Genomic DNA, 15,568 nt, shown 5'->3' on the forward strand with positions numbered 1-15,568 from the left:
GTATTCCCTCCAGCAGAGCTTCTTGACATGTAAACACAAGGAAGTGTTGGCTCCAGCACTATTTTAACCCAATTTACTGCATGATCTGTGATAAACAACTGTTTGAGAAGTTTTGGAATCCTGAAGGTCAGTTTTATTTACTTATCAGCCCTGAAAAGGAAACAAAGGGGATAGGAGTAGAAGGAAAAAAAAAGACTGAAGCCAAATTAAATTCTATTTGAGGTGAATTTATTGAGTTAAAAAGAAACTGACAGCTCCACCATATTTACAAAGGTTTTCAAGAGGATCTAGAGCTATTACTGCTACTGAACCACACATTAAAAATGCATAAACAAACCAAATCAACCACATCCATTATGTTAAAAACATCATTTACCTTATAGGACTTTGAGGCACACTCAAACATAGGGGAAAAACTGCTTCCCAACCACTGATCTCTACAGCAAGATTCTCATTTCTCCCTCTGATGTAGCTATGCCTGAAGATCTTGGTGTCTGACACCTTGGAACTTGGTGTCTGTTCAGTAGACATGGCTTATGAATCAGGATTTTAAATAAAAGGTTACTTGGAATTGCAAGGCATTAAAATAATCCTAAAGAGCAGAATGAAATCCCCAGTTGGTTCCATTTGATACTTTTGCAAGGTGTTATTGCTGCCAGATGTGCACATAAAATCCTGTCATCACTGTGGAGCCACAATCCAAGCAAACCAAGTCAAGCTTCCCAGAGCACTGTCACTGTTCACATCTCAAGCAGCACTGCAGAAACAGCACCTCCTGCAAACATCACACTGCTGTTCTCTTCTTCCTGGCCACGACTCAAAGGGTGATTTCAGCTGCAATTAATGCTCCCTAAACTCCCTCATCCACCTTTCCATTCCCCTCTCCAACCACAGAAGAGATGATGGATTCTAAGGGGAGGAGAGAGCCTGTCTCCCAACCCAGCTGGGTTCATTTCCAAGGATATTGGAGCTGCATGTCACATCCTGAAGCATTCTACATTCCAATTCCACAGTGCCAAAGGGATGTGGACGTGGCCTGTGTGCTCACACACCTGGATGCACCCAGCTCCCACTGGCAACAGGTGGCCCTGTTTACAAGCCTACAGTAACATTTACTTGATATTAAGCTTCACACATTATTTAATGTTTGGGGAAGAATTTACTCACTTGAGTGCCAGTGACCCTTCCCAGGGTTTCTTTCACAGATGAACTTTTGCTGATCAGCATGCTAACACTGTAACACTCACTTGGAAACTATCAACTAAGAGTCAGAGTTACTCTAAGCACAGAAACTAAAACCCCAGAAACTACGCCAGTATCGAATCAAGTAGCAGAGAAGCTGCTAGTAGCATTTCAGAGGGAAAAAACCAAAACAACCAAAAAACACTGAAATATGTCTCTTGTACAAAGAAAGATGAAACCTACCAGCTTTATGTTTAAAAAGAGAAATATGTAACTTTGTTTCTACTGCAAGGGCTACAAAAATAAAACCAAAGAGAAGCCCAAGCACCACTCATGCATGAGAAACTACCTTCTAGCAAGAAGTCTTTTACGGAGTATGTGCTACTCTAATGTGAGCTGGCATCAGACCTGCAAAGCTCCACACGTCAGCAAGACTGTCAGAGGCACACCACACTGTCACACTGCTCTCTTCAAAAGGAAAAAATCATCCTCTCACACTTACAAAGCAAGCTACAGAGCTTGCAGCTCCTCCAGGATTTCACAACTTTATCCTCATACCAAGGAAATTCCCATCAATATTGAGATTTGTAGCTGGGCCATGCTGAGAACATATTCAGCTCAAGCAGCACACACACAGGTGTCCCCCATGTTGATATCCAAGGTCAGACTGAGATGCTCAGGTGTTGGCACATTGGGTCAGATGTAAACTTTTTATCAGTGTCATATCTGCAGGTAAGATTAAGAGCAAGTCTTCAGAAGTGGAATTACCCTGGTGCTTGTGTACATGAAGAGGACACCAGGCTGCCACAGCTGCTACACTGCATCCAGCCACAGGGTGAACTGGTCAGATCCAGTGCCAAACACCCAACAGGAATGAAGCTGAGATTGTGAGGAGAGGCTCACAGGAGAACTCTTTCAGGCATGGCAGAATAGCTTTCCTTACCAGCAGGATGGCTGAAGGAGCTGCATGCAGCAGCACTTGTGACATGCTGCGTGCATCTCTCCCAGCCCTTCAGAGAACTGGATACAGATAATGCCACATTAATGTTACTGTGGAACACATTTATCAAGATACCTTTGCAACTCAGGAAAGCTTAGAGGGGTTTTTCCTATGTCACTTTTGCTGAGGTGAGCAGGAATTATTTATCAACTGACTAAGGGGTGATGAAACCTCTGGTACACCTTACCAAAGTGTTTCAAAAGTATTCAGGTCCCTCACTAGGAGCTACATAATTTAAAAATTGAGCAGAAGAAAACCTTTGTGCTTCTTTTGTGGACTAAAGTCTGACTTAAATCCTATTACTGCAAGCCAGCAAAATGCAGTGATGCTAGGCTTTGCAAAGATGGTGGAGGCAAAGGGATTCCATCTGCATTCCTTAAAAACCAAATAGAGTGTAAAAAAAGATAACTATGATAACTCTAGTAGTCACAACATCTCTACAAAATTCTCTGGACCATGAATTGGCCACAGAAGACTCAAAATAACAAAGGCAGAGAGTTGTCCAGCTGAAGGTGGAAATCCACTGAGAACAAATTGACACAGCTACTGTGACACAGAAAAATCCTAGTTGGTAACAGTGACATTTTTATCAGTGACAGTTTTAATGCCTATAACATCCTGGACTAAATTAGTCCAGTAAGCTGGTGCTTTTCTCCTTAACAGATCAGGACTGATTGTTGTTGACACCAATATCACATCCCTTTATTTCTCCACTGGGCCATCCTCAGTGGTGGATCTGGGGCAGGCTGCCCTGCCAGTTTCCTTTACCTGAATCATCTCCTCCTTTTCCAGTATCAAAAACCACACTGCAATCTAAATTCCAGTTTTTGAAAAGGCAGAGGGGTAAACTACCAACCTGAGACTCAACAATTGTCCCTTCCAATTATTTAGTGCTTGAAATTGAGACATTCACACAGTGCAACCTAGCAGTCATACGTACATCATCACTCACTACCACACTGAACACAGCTGTGTTAGACAGTGGGATTTAACTTCTCAGCAGATTTCACTTTCCCTTGATCTTCCACTTTTTTGATGGCAGCTTGGATAGCTTCTTGATCACCCAGAAACTGGTGAGGGCCCAGAGGGTGCAAATTCTCATCAAGTTCAAGAAGTATGGGCACACCAGTGGGGAGGGTGACGTTGATGATGTCCTCGTCGGAGATGCCTGCCAAAGAAAAACAAAACAAGAGTTACACCTCCAGCTTCCTCACTGCCTCCTGCCTTATTTCTGAGGTTACCCAGTCTCAAAACAGCCAAGGACACCTTCCAGCCTCCATGGACACCACCAGCCATTCAAGGGTCAATTCCCAGCTAGTCTTTTAGGAACAGCTGAAGGAGAGAATTCCCATCAAGGTGAAGAAATTTCTTCACTTGTTAAGCCTACACATGTGAAATAAACAGGAAGAGATTGCCCAGGAGACTACCCTGTTCCTTTAATTCAGGACATGGAGTACAATAGGTTCCCCTCCATCATTTCCCAACTCACAAATCACAAAAGATGGGATCCCACATGTGCTATTCCAACATGAAACAACCTCTGTTGCACAGCCTATATAGACTCTTAAAGAGGCAGGGTAACAAGTTTAGCTTTTCTCTTAAATTTTCTGGGCAACTCCTATCACACAAACTGTCACAAAAATCAGTATTTAATTCTACTCGTGTGAGAATCACTCTTTGCCCACATCCGATTTCTCACAACCAAGTCCACAGTACTGTTCTCAGAATTCTTACATACAAGATATTCATTTCCATTTTCAAATGAGGGGAAGAAAAAGGAAGCAGAAAGTCAACTTGTACTTGGAGCATTCCTCTTTTTTCCCCACTTCACTAAAGGAATGTGTACCTGGAAAATAATATTTATGTTATGCAGACATGTAATTAAAATACTCTGGGCTCTCATCTCAATGAAATTGCTGGTTATTTTTATATCAAACACACATCCAAAGCCTCCAAGTGAGTTTCAAGACCAAACATCCTAGTAAAGTTTCCACACGAAGTCTAAATAATTGCATTAAAAGCAGCGACTGCAAAGATACTATCCCTCAAAAAAAAATCAGGCAAAAGAAAGCTGGTGTCATTGGGAATGTCAAGATTTCCTTTTCCCCCCCCTTTTTGGAAGCACTGAGGTCCCAGCAGCAGCCTGCTGTTGTGAAGCAGGGCAGATTTGAGTAATTCACTCAGAAAATGCACACCACGAGCTTCTGAAGTGATGACACCATATGAACCAGACCAAGGTGCACCAAGCAAACATCCTCCTGGAGCAGCTGACAAAACAGATGGTCCTCAGAACACAGGGGTGTAAATTTACCAGAGATTTGCACATTAAGTAGAAAAGCAGAGCCATCACATTAACAGGAAAACACACGAGTCAAACAACTCAGCAGCAGTGGGGTGACAACAGGCCAGAAAAACCAGAATTGTTCATGAGGTGAGGATCAGGTGCCCCTGCCCAGAGACTGCACCAGCACCCAACTTTTGCAGTGCCCTATTCTTGCTTTATGCTCAGCACTTGGGTGAGCCCCAACTTCCAGAAGGGCATGGAGCACCAGAAAGAAACCTTGGCAAAGAACTTACACCTTGCTACATATTGAGCATCAGTCCATTGAAACAAGTCACACTCAGACAGCTCAAGCACTTCTTGCATACAAGGGACAAGTAATTCACCTGGTGTAGGCCACAGAATCAGACCTACAGGGAAAAAAACTCAAAGAATACCTAGAATTTAAAAATGGTGCAGGAATAGATGGGAAAAATACTGCATCCATTCACCAGGCACAAGCACTGTTCTCAAGGACTTGGTTTGCAAAAGAAGCAGCCAAGCTGCCTGAGCTCTTATTCCAAGGATTCTGAAGCATTAGATTTTAACAACACCCACATCTCCATGTGTATTCCCAGAGAATCCATGCCTAGGAAGTGTTCTGACCACCTCCTAAGTTCAGTCTCCCAGACTAAACCATTCAAATACATACACAGTAGATGAAGTCATGCAGGAGAGTTTAGGCTAACCACATAATGTGGTCAGGAGACATGATATTTAAAAGTTTCCTCTGGAGATGGATTAAACAAAACTAGCTGTAGCTACATGGATTCAGAAATGGATTTTACTGTTTTTACAGAACATGGAGTGACCACAATGTCAACTAGTATTGATTTACAAAGCAAAACAGTGCAGCCTAGGATAAACACAGAGCAGCAAACATGATGGTTTTCTCCTCAGGACTCTTCCTCATAGACAAGTGCAGCCCCACAGCAGAAGTCTGGAAACACAAGCTGAAGTCAGATGAAAACCCTAAAGAAACAACAGTGCCTGTTGCTGTGTGTAGCATTTCTGTTTTTCAGGAAGCAAGAAGCTGAGCAGGCTGGTCACACAAGCTCTTTGGTTGCAGGAGAGCTCACCAGAACATTCCCCAGCCAGCAGGCCAGCAAAGGACACACCTTGGACAGCAAAGGGATCACACCTTGCAGCAGCAATGGCTGCAGTGTGAGCTGACTGCTATCCAGTTACTCCATGTGCTGTAACCAGAACCAGCTGACCTTTTCCTGAGCTCCATCTGAGCCGGCCTGAGTCACAACCCAGCCCATGGCACAGGGAAGAAGGGTGAAATCAGGGCAAGACCTCAACTGCTGACTCCAAGGTGCAATGGTAAATAAGACCATGGAAGAAGCAACATGCTTCCCTTCAGTTTAAAGCCAAAGCCTGGGTCTCAGCACTGCTGAAATACTGAGCTGCTGGAAGCAGTTTTTACCCAAGGAGGTTTAAAAACCAGGTCCTACATATTTATAGTTGTGAGAACCCACAGACATTACTGAAGTACTCGGGATGACTTCCTGAGGAGTCCAGATGAAATGCTGCCTAGGCAGCTGCACTCCTCAAGTGGCCATCTGCCCTGCTCTGTTCCTGGGACACCTGAGTGACCTGACACCTACACTGCTCCTCACCTGTACAGCAGGGAGCAGTCAGGCACAGGAGCACTACAGTAACTTGGTACAGCACCTTTTATAAAAGAGACCTTCCAAAATCACATTCAGAATTCCTGCCCAGCTCACTTATCCTCCATTTAACCAAACTGGGTAACCAAACACACAAATTGGAAATATCTCCAGGCAAGCCTAAGAAATCACCTTCATGTGGTAGCCCATGGGGTGTTTTCAAATATTTGGACCTTGCAAAGTCCTACAGAGACAAACCCCACTGATTTTGAGCACTACAGCACTTTCAGAGGGGCTGGTTCAGCTTCCCCTTCCCTCTCACCTGTTCTTACCAAGTTCCTCCCTCCTATTCTTATGGTCAGAGGAACCCAAAACCCACAAGAGCTGTTGAGAATAACAACACCCTCCTCTCTGCATGCCCAGATGATTCATCCAATAAAAGATCATACACAAGATCAAATGCATCAATTGAGCCACAAAAGTTTGTTTAATACTAGTGCTTTTTAATTGAGTTCTAAATCAGGTCATAGCATCCCATATGCTTAATGAAAACACCAAACTTTTAGCCTAGTAATGTAAATATTCAGAGCCACTTTCTGCCCTCCCTGCAGGCTGACAGAAGATCTAACTTCAACAGGGCAGAGGAGGGAAACAAGCACAGTGTTAGAATCTGGCTTTTGATCTTGACAGATTGTTACCTTGCTGTGCAAATTTTAAGGAAAGAAAGAAGGGTGGGCTACAACCATGGCTGTGGTATATAATTTACATTTGTTCCACTCATGTCTGCCAAGACTTTCTGTCTGTATTAGGTTTCCACAGCCAAGCTTTAGTGGCAGGGGACCACAGTGGGGCACCAAAAAAGAACTGTGGTGGGTTGGTGGTGTGGCTGGACACCAGGTGCTCACCAAGCTGCTCTATCACTCCCATCCTCAGCTCAATGGGAGGGGAGAAAAGATGCAAAAATAACTTGTGGGTCAAGATAAAGACAGTTCACTAAAACACAAGTAGAGGCCAAGCACTGAAGCAAAGGAAAACAAAGGATTTATTCTCTGCTTCCCATCAGCAGGCAATCCAATCACTTGCCACTAATCAGAGCTTCAGTGTGCAGAGCTATTGCTTCAATGCCATCACAAATGCCCTTCCCTCACTTTCTCTTAGCTTTCCCTGCTGAGCAGACATCATAAAGGCTAAGGAATATCCCTCTGGTCAGTTTGGGTCAGCTCTCCTGGCTATGTCCCCTCCCAAGAGCTTGCCCAACCCCAGCCCTGTTGGGGATAATGTTGGAGAGACATTCCTGATGCTGTGGGAGCAGCAGTGGCCAAAACACAGGCCAAGGTCATTTGTAAAGAGGCCCAGCAAGCTCACAAGAAATAAGCAGCAGAAGCACTGATCAAAGACTGGGGGAAATGACAGGGAGAGCCAGACCATCTCATTTCAAGACCACTGAGTTTTAGATCTCAAGCTGTTCCCTGCACCTGCACTCACAACACCACACTCACATAAGCAGTATTTCCTGAAGAAGGATAAGCAGCAAAATCAGTGAAATAATCTTATTAAGAAGCCCTCAACACAATCCACACCAGCTCCAGCATGTAAATTATTGGAATACTACTGGAAATTCTAGAATCAGGCATTCCACAAACCTTGTTTTGAGGTACCTGATACCAGTGCCCAGGGTTAAATGGCTGGGAAGAAAGAAATGTTGAGACAGCCCACCAATCCTTCCTGGTAAATCAGTCCATTGGACTTGGTCTCCAGTCAGCACTTGGGCAAGGTGGTCACAAGTATTACATTAATATCTTCATAAAGAAACACTGTCAAAAGGGTTTAATATGAAGCACTGGTTATTAGATAAAGAGAAAACTATCCTCCCCCAAAGAATTGAGAAAAAACACCTGCAAATAGATCCTGTGCATCCAGAACGCTCATTTAGCATGACATATTCTACAGACATTTCATACATCTTAATGAGGCCCACTCTGTGCAATGAGAAAACAAGAACAAAATCCAAACCCACAATCAAAGCCTTTTGAGCATGATACTGTTGCTCCATGCAAGTAGAAAGCAGAACTACAGTTCCAGCTCTTTACCAATTACTCAGAACAAGGAAAACACAGATTCAGAGAATTGCAATCCTGCTTCAAGAAAATACCTCCTTGAAATAGTAACTTCAAGGGATACTCTGTAGTCTTTTCGGAAAAAAAAAAATCAAATTGACACTAAAACAATTATAATTGTTTCATCAGATCCAACTGAATGAAAACATTCCTATTTTCTGCCATTTAAAGTTTGATCTACATCTTCCAAGATCAAGTTAACACCATGAGTAAGACATCCAAGCAGCCATACAAGATTGCTGCTTGAGGCATTTGGAACCTAGTTATCAAAATGCCAAAAAAAAGAAGAAAAAAAAAAAAAAAAAGGAAGAAAAATAGTTCCAGCTAAGCTGGAGAGGCTTAGAAAACTCCACTGAAGTGCAGGACACACTAATCTTATAAAAAAGAAAAATCCACAAAAACACAGCCCATCTCACAGTGGGTGCTATAAATACAGTAGACTGGCAAAGTTTAAGCACTGCTGAATGAGGTCCCACTCTAGCAGGGTTCCAGAGCAACTCACAACCTTCCAGCAGAGAAATGGAGACAGTCAGCAATGCAGACAAGGAATCTCTTAGATCAAACTAGATTTAGGCCAAGGGAAAAAAAAAAAAAAAAAAGGGAAAATAAAACAACAAAGGTAGATTGTAATACCGGGGGTCTCAAAGCTCTGTCCATGCTACCCTTCAGGCCAGCTCTTCAGAAATCCATTCTCCACTACCTAAAGGGCAGGAGAGCCAAGCAGGTACCTGCCAGTAGTTCCTGTGTGGGAGCTGGGGTAGCTCACCAGATCCTCTGCCAAGGACTGCTCACATTTCCCTTTGTAAGTTCACATTTCCCTTTGTAAGTTCACATTTCCCTTTGTAAGCACGTGCTGGGAGGGTGAAAGTATACTGCAAGACAAAGGACAACTCTATTACACCTTGAGTATGGGCAGTCCTGAAAGAGTTACACAGAGTAGGCAATTGTCCCAAGGTTCTGCAGCACTGCTCCTCCCTGATCTCAGCGCAGCAAGAAATCCAAGTGAGCCATGCTAACTCCAAAGCAACCCTCCCCACTCCCTGGGGCTGCCAGCCCCTGTTGCAGCCTCACCTTCTGGGCACAGAAGGTGGCCCAGGATCTCTGCTGGAACCTACACTCAGCTGTCACCATTTCACCCCCAGAGGGCTTGGCCAGCGTGGTTTCATGGAGCTGGTTCAGTTCTTGGGAGCCAGGGAAGTCCCCAGATCCCCTTTCCCCTTCTTCCTTTATCATTTCACACAGTGTGGACAACCACTCTGACCACATCATGGAACTGACTGAACCAGCCCTTCCTCCTTCATCCATGATGTGCACCCCAGGATTCTCAGCCTCTCCAGTCTCAGAAGCCATTTGCACCTGCTCATTTCACAGCCTTCAGACTCCTGATGTCCTGACTGTTCCAGCATGGCCAAATGCAAAAAGTAATCAGCAGGCAGAGCCACAAAACACAGGATTTTAAAACTAAAAAAAAAAAAAACACCTGAGTGGACACAGTCAGTGTGTGCATATTTGTAACTACAACTGTACCAGGCTGCATTCACACATATGTAACCACTGAATTCTGCTCTACCCACAAAGAAATTAATATAGTTCAAGGATGATTAATAATTAATTAATATAGTTTAGGAGAGTCTAGAAGTCAGGAGATGAAAGAGGAAGGGAGGTAAGACTCTAACAATGAAAAGGATGGTTTTTATCATAAAGCCAAAAATGAATCATTTTCAAGACCAGTTCTGGGATTTTAAGCCCAGGTAAGACTTGTTGGAGTAGGACCAGAAGAGGGCCACAAAAATGAGCAGAGGGATGGAGCACGTCTCCTCTGAGGAAAGACTGAGCTGGGACTGTTCAGCTTGGAGAAGAGAAGGTTCCAGAAACACCTCTAAGAAAGATGGAAACAGACTTTTTAGCAGGGCCTGTTGCAATAGGACAAGGGATGATGGTTTTAAACCAAAAGAAGATCCTTTCAGACTAGATATACGGAAGAAAGTTTCTATGATGAAGCTGGTAAAACACTGGAACGTGCTGCCCAAAGAGGCAGCAGATATCCCACTCCTGGAAACATTCCAGTCCAGCCAGGACTACAACCCAAGCCAGGCACTTTTATTCTGCTGTGTTACAGCAATGCTTTTTTAATTAAGAGATGATTATCACAAACCTGACAAAGCAGCTGAAAAAAACCCAAGAATAATGTGAGCCTGCAGAGTTTTTGTCTATCTAAACCAATCAAAAATTTTGTTTGAATACAGTAGTTTTAAATGAACAATGAGAAATAAAATGAAAGCATCTGGCCCTTTCCTTAACTACATTAACCTAAGGAATTCTCTCCACAGAGAGCAGCAGGCACAACTCTCTCCCAGGACTTTTCCTGGGGAAGGCAGTGAGAAGCTCAGAGAAGAAGAGAAAACCATTCTTATCTCTACTTGCTGCTCCTGTTGTTTTGCACGTGTGGAATGTGTTACGGAGATTGTTTACCCAAAGTGATTTGGGTACTGGACACTGGTGAAGGTTGTTTTGCTTCAGTTGGGTCAGAGCTGTGTCCTGTCTCAGACAGTCATGGGTTTTTCTTTAGTACAGTGTCTCTTTGGTATAGTATTAGTGTGATATAGTATAGCTTAATGAAGCAATTGTTCAGCCTCCTGAATTATGGAGTCAGAGCACATTATTCCCTGACTGGGGGATCACTATACTCTCCCCTTTCCACATCTCCCAGTTTGCTTCCTTGACCAACTTTCTACCTCCTCCTTGGAGACCACAGACACTCTTACCTTGCCCAGGTAAGTAATATACACTACAGAACAACACACAAAGCTCCAAGGCATTGAGCAAGGAGGAGAGGGGAAGACTAAAACAAAGGCCCTTACCTTCCACATGCTTCAGCAACGCCCTGCTGCTGTTGCCATGAGCAGAGATAAGAATCATTTTGCCACTTTTCAGTTCTGGCACTATCTTTTCGTTCCAGTAGGGAAGGAGTCTATCAAGCACATCTTTGAGACTTTCAGCCTTTGGGAGGTTCTCCTGAGAGACATCACTGCATTTGTAGCGACGGTCATTGTAGATCTCGGCGTAGTAGGGGTGAGATTCAGAGATGGGGGGTGGGGTGACATCGTAGCTCCTCCTCCAGATCTTCACTTGCTCCTCGCCGTGGTTCAGAGCCATCTCTGCCCTGTTGAGCCCAATCAGGGCTCCATAGTGACGCTCGTTCAGCCTCCAGGAGCTCTGGATGGGGACCCACTCCTGGCCCATCTCCTGCAGGATCAGCCAGGCAGTCTGGATGGAGCGGCTCAGCACAGAGGTGAAGACGAGGTCGAACTCGAAGCCCAGGGCTTTGAGGTGCTTGCCACAGTTCTGAGCCTCCTTTATGCCATCAGTGCTCAGCTTCTGGTCCACCCAGCTGCAGAAGCGATTCTCCTTGGTCCAGGCTCCTTCCCCATGTCTCAGGAGAACAAGCCTGTACTTTGCCATTTTGGCTGCAGCTTGGCACAGAGGGCAGCTGGTCTGGCATCTAACAGCGACACATCTGGACAGAGACACGAGACAGACACATCAAACATCCCACACATAATGCAGTACAAGTAGCAATAAGGCAGTGAAAAGTAAACAACTATCAGAATCAAAACAAGCAAAGCAACAAGTGTCTGCTGAGTGTGATTTTACAATTGAGAGTGGGAGGAATTCCAAACCAGGAGACCTCATGTGGGAAGGAAAGTGCCACCCTTCACCCAGCTTGTTGCAACTAGCCCACTAAAACCATTGATTAGGAGCAGATTTGTACAAGCTGTTCCAGCCTACAGTTTCCCTCAAGTGCTTAAACAGAGCCTCACTCAGTATCCCAGGCTCACAGAGCAGCAGATCTCCCTCACTGGGGAACTCTGAGGTGCCCCATGCAGCTGGAGCCCACCAGGCCTGTCCAGATCCTCTCTGCTCCAAGGGAATGCAGGCACGGAGAGCAGCTGTGGCCCTCAGCCAGAGGAACTGCAGAGTGGGACCAGAGCACTGCAACTGGCAACACACAAAACCTTATCAGCTTTTCTCAAAGGAGGTGTCAACACAGTCACACTCTGCATAATTTCCTCATATCCCCCATCCTGTCCTGTTAATTATGCCAGTCTATGCTTGAATTTTTTCCCCAGGCCACCTCCTCCATCATTCCTCCACGCTCAAGTGTGACAACACAGATACTCTGGGATGCAATGTACAGCCAGTGAGTCCTCATTTCACTGAATCCCCAAGTGACCTCACAGATTATCCCATCCTCTTCCTGACTTTCAAGTCTATTTCTCCTCTGCTGTCTGTGAATTACAATGCCAGATTCTTAGGCAGCAGGATTAATGTTTTTACTTTTGGAGTGAGCACAAAAAGCCTGTTTGCTGTCCTCATTAAGTCAGACAGCCACACATTCATAAGGTCAAACAGCACCTTTCTCTTTTTTCTTTCAAGCAACACCACCTCTGGATTGTCTTCAATGGTAGATACCTTTTGACCACACACCCAAGGGTCTGCCAAGGTGGGCCAAGATCTGCTAGCAGACAATGGGATGCCTGAAAGGCCCATCTAACACAGGACTGCAACTCTGAAAATCCCCCCTGATCCCTCTGACCTGAGACAAGGCTGGATAGCAACGGACAGAGCAGGGGAAAAAATATAAAAATACAATTCTCTGCACTGGGGGACTGCTGTACCTCAGATGAATATTAAGTGCTCTCAAAACCATGGGCAGTGGGAGACTGAGCTTTGATTTCTGCACTCCCAACCTGGGGCTGGATTTCCATGACACACTGAAGGAGCTCCCCTCATCTCAAATCAGTTGGAGCTGCTTCAGTCACACTCCAAGAATCTCAAATTCAGGCGCTCTGAATGTGACCCTGAATTAGGTCAGCAGGATGGGGTAGGCCCATGCATTCTGGGTTTTGGGAAACACCCAGCACAATACCAGCATTCATTTTAACAAGCTTTCAAAAAAAAGTATCTAGAAAAGTTGAATTCATTAACAGACTCAGGAATCTGATCTTGCTTATAACAGCAGCTTAGTTCTCCTCTAATCTTACATTAAGACAGAGTCTACATCACACAAGGGCACTCTGCAAACCCCCCCCCCAGTGCTGATTTCTGCCTAATGGCACAGCTCAGGATTAAAAAGCCCTTGAGGACTGAGATTCTTACAGAATATCAGGAGGTATTGTTTGAAACCCAACAGACAGCTGAAAAATACAAAAGAAAGTCTCATTTCATGCAAAGGCAGGCTGAGATTTGTGTAGGACAAGAAACGTCTCAGACAAAATCCCCTGCATGGTCCATTTTTTCCACTCCCCATAATCAGCTGCACTTTAAGCAAAGAAATCAGTTATTATTAGGATTCAGGTGTCACATCAGATCCCACACTAAGCTGCACCCTGTAAGATCCTAGGCTTATAACAAAAACAACTATTTGACAGCATTTCCACCTAAAGCAACTGATCCTTACTCAATATACCACAGATACAATTAAAAAATTGCAGCGTGTTCACAGCATGAGCTACTACACATAAAATAGCTGCAAAGAAAGCTCTATCTCTGCAAATACTTCTTTATTCAGATTAATTGATTCTGTTGTCCACAGGAATAGATTACATAATCTACAAAACCAAATTAAGACCCAACAATAGGGGTGATGCACCTCTTTGCCAAAGTTTAGTTGGCATTTTAACCAAAAGCAATAGAAAATTTAGTTACTATAAGAGATACACTTACACAGTGACCAAATAGTACCTGGGTGTCATAAATTCCAGTTCACTTATATAAAACATTAGGCAGAAGCACAATTCTCAAATTTAGAAAGAACTAGCAAGTCACAGTGTTGTTTGAATATCGGTCCACTTCTGGAAGCATTTAAACTAGAAAGCCTTAGAGCAACACATGGAAATAATCCTACTCACCTTTCCTACAGCAAAGCAACAACCTACACAAATCCCAGCACAGGCTCAAGAGCTGCTTTATACAGAGGCCAGCACACACTCCTGGCTGGTTACCTGCAGGGAAAGAATAAACACCAGTGCTCACAGAAAGAGCCCACAAGTGCAAATGGCCATGCCAGCCACCGTTTGCTCTCAAAGCTGTTAAAAAAATAGAGCACACACCGCTTGTATGGGCTGGGAAAGCTACCAAATGCCTTCTCCCAAAAAGATGCCAACGCACAACTCCTGTATTTCCATCAAGGGAAAATTTCTGCTCTCCCACATGCCCGGGGACATCATTTGCTCCCTAAGATTTGTTTAGACTGCAATTACCATAGGTTTAGTGTGCAGAAATCTACCAAAAGCTCTGGGGGACCACGGAGGATACCGACAGCAGACCTGGAGGCAGCACAGAGGCACTGAACAGGTTGTCCAGAGAAGCTGTGGGTGCCCCATCGCTAAAGGTGTTCAAGGCCAGGCTGGTTGGAGTCTTGAGCAACATGGTCTAGTGGAAGGTGTCCCTGCCCATGGCACGGGGGTGGAACTAGATGGCCTTTAAGGACCCTTCCAACCCAAACCCTTCTATGGCTTACTCTACGAGAGAACAGAAACCCAGAGCCCCAGCTCAGCTCAGCAGAGCAGCGCACAGTGCCCAGGATAACATCTCACACCGGCGAATCTCTGGGCCAAGCACAGCTTTAAGGTCTAACACCAGAGGCGGCCACTTCCAGGGCTCCTGCTCCAGCCGGGACGAGCTCATCCCTTTCCTAAGGCGTCCCTGAGCGGAGCACCTGCGTGGCCCAGCCCTCCCCGAGCACGGGGGCTCGGCCACAAGCAGGACAGCACCTCCGGGACCCGCGCAAACAAACACAGACACGGCCACGGGCACACAAACACAGACCCGACCACGGGCTCCCAGGGACGCGGCCACGGACACACGCGGCCACGGTACCCCACGGCCACCGTCCCCTCGCCCGGGGGACAGCACCACCATCCCTCCCTGGAGGGCCGGAACAGCCCCGCCGAGGAAACCCCCCCTGAACCCAGGGCCGCTCCCCTGCCCGACCCCGAGCCCCCGGGAATTACCGGGCTGACGCCGCGCCGCCTCACGGGGAGCGCCGGAGCCGCGGCCGGGCAGGGCCAGGGGCGGGCCGCGCGTCTTATTGCGGCCGCGGCGCCTCCGCGCCCGCGAGAGCGGCGCGCGCTGATTGGCCGGTCGGGCGGACGGGCAGCCGGCTCAGCCAATGGGCGCGGCGCGGGGCAGTGACGCGTGCCCCGGGGCGGGCCGAGGCCAGTGCTGCCGTGCCCGGCGGGGCTCCGGGACGCCGCGGCCATCGCGCCCCGCCGAGCCCGGCCCCCGGAGCGGGTCCTTGTGCCAAGGATTCCCGCAGAGATGCTGGGTACCC

The 15,568-nt window shown here is 45.9% G+C and overlaps 1 protein-coding gene across 1 annotated transcript; it reads right to left on the reverse strand.

Annotated features, from left to right (window-relative positions):
- Positions 1–206: 206 nt before the first annotated feature.
- On the reverse strand, positions 207–15,308 carry BPGM (bisphosphoglycerate mutase). The gene is made up of 4 exons (XM_066550402.1): positions 15,249–15,308; positions 14,145–14,237; positions 11,094–11,749; positions 207–3,350 (listed from the first exon to the last, which is right to left on the reverse strand). Exons 3-4 carry the CDS (start codon positions 11,692–11,694, stop codon positions 3,157–3,159), a joined length of 795 nt encoding a protein of 264 aa, XP_066406499.1. The 5' UTR covers positions 11,695–11,749; positions 14,145–14,237; positions 15,249–15,308; the 3' UTR covers positions 207–3,156.
- Positions 15,309–15,568: the final 260 nt, after the last annotated feature.

Source organism: Molothrus aeneus, chromosome 5 (genome assembly GCF_037042795.1).
Source record: "Molothrus aeneus isolate 106 chromosome 5, BPBGC_Maene_1.0, whole genome shotgun sequence".
Lineage (NCBI taxonomy): Eukaryota > Metazoa > Chordata > Aves > Passeriformes > Icteridae > Molothrus > Molothrus aeneus.